The sequence below is a fragment of the Nelumbo lutea genome, chromosome 1 (assembly GCF_056320005.1).
Source record: "Nelumbo lutea isolate HS-2025 chromosome 1, American lotus-T2T, whole genome shotgun sequence".
Classification (NCBI taxonomy): Eukaryota; Viridiplantae; Streptophyta; class Magnoliopsida; order Proteales; family Nelumbonaceae; genus Nelumbo; species Nelumbo lutea.
Window position 1 is genome coordinate 26,689,897 of NC_142684.1, and position 5,715 is coordinate 26,695,611.

The following is a 5,715-nucleotide window of genomic DNA, read 5'->3' on the forward strand; positions in this document are numbered from 1 at the left end:
CGTCACACCATGATCTCCATCTTATGGTATGTATTCTTCGTCCTCGTCCTTTCTTTTGCCCCCCATTAGAGATGTATACTTATGACAAACTGCTTAAGTGCACCTCCATTAAAGAGATGGTGTCCGTCCTCACAGCTGTAGCAAAGAAGGTTGGTCTAACTATACAACACCAAGCGCTTGTGTTGATAGATGCTACAACCGTTAATATACGCCATCTTTTGAAGCATGGTGTTAAGGCTCGTAGTTGCAATGGTTTATCTTATGCTCTCAATTAAGTAGGTTTGAACTTCTTTAATTTCATTATGCATGGTATTCTAAAATTTGATGAAACAATTGTCTTTTTGAGATTTATAAGGTCGATGGATTGCTTAAAATGTAGAAAAGATGCTTGAAGCACAAAGGGGTTTTGGATTTTCATTATTGCCAACCAGAAGCATAGAAGATCCTTGTTTACAGATCATTTGATCTCCAAAAATTCTACTCAGATGCTTCCATTTACTAATGGTGGATTCCTTATCATTGCCAATCCACTGAGACATTTTCAAGATGCGTTGATCAGGAGTCTCTAAAATTGGTTTTGTTTCGGAAAAAGGCCATGGGCATATGATGGACAGGGCAAACTAAAGACAGTAGGGCAACTTAAGAGATAGAGAAGGCTGGTGGCTCTGGTTCTCAATTCTCGAAAGAAAATGAACAATGCTTTGAGGGTATTTTAATAAATCTACGTATAAATAAATAGGCATAAGGGCAAAATAGGCATTTTAAAAAATAAACACATTTGGTTGGCTTTTTTGTCTAGGAAGAGAGGTAGTTGAGTATTTTCTAAAAAGTGTAAGGAAGGTTTTTATTAAAGTGAAACTATAGGGGAGGTTTTCATGATTGTTAGAAAACACAGGGGAAGTTTTTTTATTTTATCCTAATAATAATAATAACAACAAACCCTAAACCTACTAAACCTAAACCTGGTCAGTAATCCAAAGATGAAGCTTTGAGAAGTAAAAGGGGTCATGTCACAACCAAGAACAAATTCATCAAAACATTCAAATGTACTAAGTCTAAATTAAATAATTGCAGGGGAAAAGAAAAAATCCTTTTATTCATGGTTTGAGACAGAAATTTTACGGCTTCATGTCGGACCCTTTACTAATCATCGAAGGCCAGCCGAAGAAATATTCCCATTCACCCGTAGCCCTATTGAAAGAATAAAGGCCAGCTTTCATGATCGCCCAGGTACAATAACTACTACATCGATATAAATCCCTTTTTGCATGGTATATTTCGAAGCTACCGCTTACAGTAGACCCTCCCGTCCTTGTCCAATCCATCCCACACCAGAAGAGTGTGGTGTCGAACAGGTTGTCATGAAAACTCCAAGTATAGTTCTGGTTATAACCGATCACGTGGTCACCCAAATCGTCATCCTTCGATTTGCAGTGAACGTGGAGGTTCTTCCCAGGCTCCAACATGTTGATCAATATCACATGAATTTCTTTGTAGTAAGCTCCTGATACCACCATTGATGAATGGCTCAAATTGAGCACTATCAGCGCCATGGCTACCACATGCATGAAGCTCCAGCGAAACTGAGTACCCATTTCGGATCTCTTGATATGCTGTTAATGTTGCTCAACGTTGGTATATATATATATATATATATATATATATATAACTGATGAGAGTAATGGTGGGAGGGAAGAAGAGAGTTAACCCCTTTTAATAGAGTGTGATGAACCAGTAGAAGTGGCTACGCTGAGTGAATCATAGCTTGTTCATCACTGGCTGGTGTAGAACTTTTAAGCCAATGAGAGATGGCACGTTAGGGCTCACAGAGTTTACCCAGAGTGACCCTTCTCTCTGGATCATCACTCTTTAAACTTGCAGACTTGGCTCCATTTATTAGAGGGTCTCTCCACTTAATTCTTTTATCTGTTGTACTAGACATTGAAGTTGGTTTTTCCCTGCTCATTGATTCCTGGTACAGATCACCCAAGTACGTTTCATGTAAACGTCCACAAGATAGTAACGTAAAGGTGCCAATTATCTAGCTCAGTTGGTAAGGTCTTGTCTCTGGCTGGATATGGCTGAGACTTGGAATGACTCTTTTTCTTCACCAGGGTTTATTGATGCAGCTAAATCCCATCCAAACTGACATAGTTACAGCCTTAGGGGGATGTGCTATACTACTCGAAACTGATGACATAATTACAGCCTTTTATCATTGTTAATGCATTATCAAGCATAACTTAAAGTTTCAACTTTACCCCCTCCTCCCATTAATTTATTTTTCTGTACAAATTTTAAAGAATAATTCTACTTACCTCTTTTGGAGAAATGTAATTAAAAGGCTGCAGTGAAGTAAAATTAATGCATTACATAACATTCTTTTTTTTTATTTGGAATGTTGACTAATAAAGAAAGGTATTTGCACCTTTTTTCAAAACAATAGAAGAAGTTTTTGTTAAAATCCAAACATTTGAGAGTTTCATAGGATTGTTATAAAACCCAAGGAGATTATTATAATTTTCCTTATTTATAAATGAAACTTTAATTGATTTTAAAATAATTAAACTATTTTTAAAACTAATATACTTTATTAATTTGTTAAATTAGTAAAAATTGGATCTATTCAAGTATATTAAATTTAGATTCCTTATATATGAAATTTAATTAACTATATAAATTTTTATTTTTTAGTAGAACTTAAGTTGGTTTTAAATTAATAAAATTTAATTATAAAACTAATAATTGTAAGATATTTTTGTATTAGTTGTATATTAATTTATCTTATTCCTTTTGTTAATTAAAGGCATTTTATTATTTTAATAAAAATATTTTTATCAATAACAATAATTAAAAATTATTTTTCATTAAATTAACTTACTAAATTAATTTTTTTATAGTTAATTAATTTCTATTATTTTCAAATAGAATATAAATGGATTATAATTAATCTTTACTGATAATTACAGTTTAATGCATGCAAATATATCTAATACATGCATATATACATATACATATGTATACATATATGTATACGTATATGTATATGCATATATATAAGTTAAATTGAAAAGGATATATACAGACAAAGTTAATGAATTTTATACAACTTATTGGAGGAATGGAGCTGAGAGAGGATTAGTGGCATGAGTTATTGAAGTAGAGAGTTAATCCCATAATTAATGAGGAGAGATTATTAAAAGAGTTAATGGGAAAGAAGGGTGAGAGAGAGAGAGTTAATAGTGTTTTAATGTGTTAAAAGCCTTAAAAGTGATTGGTTACTTGAGTTATTTTATTCAATTTTAAAATTAGAAAATTCTCTATAACCAGAAAAAAGATAAGTGCCTTTGAGAAGAGACCAAAAAAAAAAGTAATCGGCTTTGAGAATAAACCATTGAGCAGGAAAATGCTAGCTTGGCACATTGCATTGTAATGTATAGTTATAGATCCATCTTCTTTCTTCTCTTCCTTCACACGGCTTTTCTTTTTTGCTATTAATCAATGCCTCACACCCATATAGGGGCCATTACTCTTTTAAATAAAGTGACATTAATATAAAAGATAACTGACATTGACATCAATTAAAGCTGAAGCTACTTTCCAAAGAAATATTTCTTTTTGGTAAATTACATATTGCTATCCTGTATTATAGTGGCAATTATCCTTGAACTTCTATTTGCAATAAAGACCCCCTAAAGTTTCAAATTCCAACAAGATCCTCCCCTTTAGTTAAATTGAGTAGGGGTGAGCATTATTCCTTTAAAATCAAAAAATCAAACTGAAAATTTTGGCTTTAATTTTTTTTTTTATTTTTTTTTAGGTTTTGGTTAGCTCATTTTTCAATATTTCAGTCTCCGCTTTGGTTTTTAGAATTAGAAATTCAATTAACCGAAAAAAAAATCAAATTAACCGACATTGAACTTTCATGCAGCACCTCCTTGAACTTTCATTTGTAATAAATATTCTCCTGAACTTTGTCCACTCTTGGATTGCAAAAAATGTTAATTTACTAATATACCTTTTACTTAAGAGGAATACATTACAAAAATGGACAGGGCAACGTACATTATTTTTTTTCACCCACTTTGTATGAGAGAAAAAAAAAAGAAACATAAGTAGAAGATTTACACAAATATGTGAGTGCAAGGACAAAATGGTCCATAAATTAAGAAAAAGAGTAGTTTAAGGATTTAGAAATGTTTAATGGGCACATAATAGTCGAATAAAAATTATTTACGAAGTAAATTGACAAAGTGCGAATGAAGGGGGCAAAGTGTTGGGATTTGAAAGTTCAAGGAGTCTATTGTAAATGAAAGTTCTAGTGGTTAAATGTCACTAACCCCAAAGTCGTACAAGGTGCTAACTTGTAATTTATCAAAATACCCACTCGAAAAACTTCTATAAAAGGAAATTCAACAAAAATACCAAAACATTTCTATAGAAACCTAGAATCACATTAAATAACACACTACAAGAAAATAGATTTCTAGCGGCAGTTTTTGACCAAGTTGTTTGGCAACTATCCCTAGAAAGATGGATTTTTAGCGGCAAGTCAATTAAAACTGCCGCTAGAGGCCAAACAACTGCCGCTAAAATATTCCTCTCACCCTCTCTTGCCTACTAAAAGTATCCGCACCTCTCCCACCCTCTCTCTCTCTTTCAGTTGTCCCTCTCTTGCTCTCTCTCTCTCTCTCTCTCTCTCTCTCGGTTGTTTCTCTCCTTCTCTCTCTCTATCTCTCTCTCTCTTAGTCATCCCTCTCTCGCTCTCCCCTCACTCTCAGTCATCCCTCCCTTGCTCAGTTGTCTCTCTCTCTCCCGCTCAGTCGTCTCTCTCTTTCTCTCACTCTCTCTCTCGATAAGTTGTCTCTCTCTATCTCTATCTCTCTCACACGGTTGCACATCAGAAATTCTCTCTATCTCTCGTGATCTCTCTCTCGAACACATCTGCAGCATTTGATTCACAAGTAAATATCTCTCTCTTTCCTATCTATGTTGTCTCTTTTTCTCTATTTGTTAGGGTTTCTTCATTATTGCTGTTATTTTGTTCCTATTCAACCAACTACATTTGTGTCTAAGAATGATTGGTTAGTCAACTGACTCTCTTAGTAGTTGGATTTGGTTAGTTAGTCATGTTCCTGTCTGCTAAGCATTATGGCTTCAAATAGAACCAACATATTTGTTTTATTAAATTTGTTATGCTGAGCACAAGCTTGTATCATTTTCAGATCGCTTGCCTTAGTAGATTTGATTTCATTACTCTTGACACACCCAAGTAAAACTCAATATAAACTTAGGTTAAGTTTAACTCACTGATGTAAGAGAATTACTTTGAAAACCCTAAAATAATCAATATACACAGGCATATTGTAGTAATACTTCTTATGAAATTGGACAAAGTACTCTACAATCATCAAATTCAGATCAACAAACCAATTTCAATTCATGATTAAAAAAAAACAATTATTAAAGTACTCTACCATCATCAAAATCAGATCATCAAACCAATTTCAATTCATGATTAAAACATAAAAAAAAGTCACTATGCTATGCAAGTCCATGAGATGAAAAACAAACCAAATTCTGATGGTTTATCTATGTAAATTCTGATGGTTTAGAGTTGAACTTGAGGTACTATTGCTACTACCTTTGTTGTTGTTAAAACATTATTACCAAGCCATAAGAAAAGCAAGACAAATGACAATTGAAAACAAAGAA

At 33.3% G+C, this 5,715-nt stretch overlaps 1 protein-coding gene across 1 annotated transcript; it reads right to left on the reverse strand.

The window, feature by feature from the left end:
* Positions 1–1,118: 1,118 nt before the first annotated feature.
* Positions 1,119–1,595, reverse strand: LOC148874044 (S-protein homolog 24-like). Its single transcript, XM_088952255.1, has one exon. It carries the CDS (start codon positions 1,593–1,595, stop codon positions 1,119–1,121), a length of 477 nt encoding a protein of 158 aa, XP_088808381.1.
* Positions 1,596–5,715: the final 4,120 nt, after the last annotated feature.

Coding starts and splice junctions, on each gene's coding strand:
- LOC148874044 (XM_088952255.1), bottom strand. CDS start 1,595: ATGGGTACTCAGTTTCGCTGGAGCTTCATGCATGTGGTAGCCATGGCG.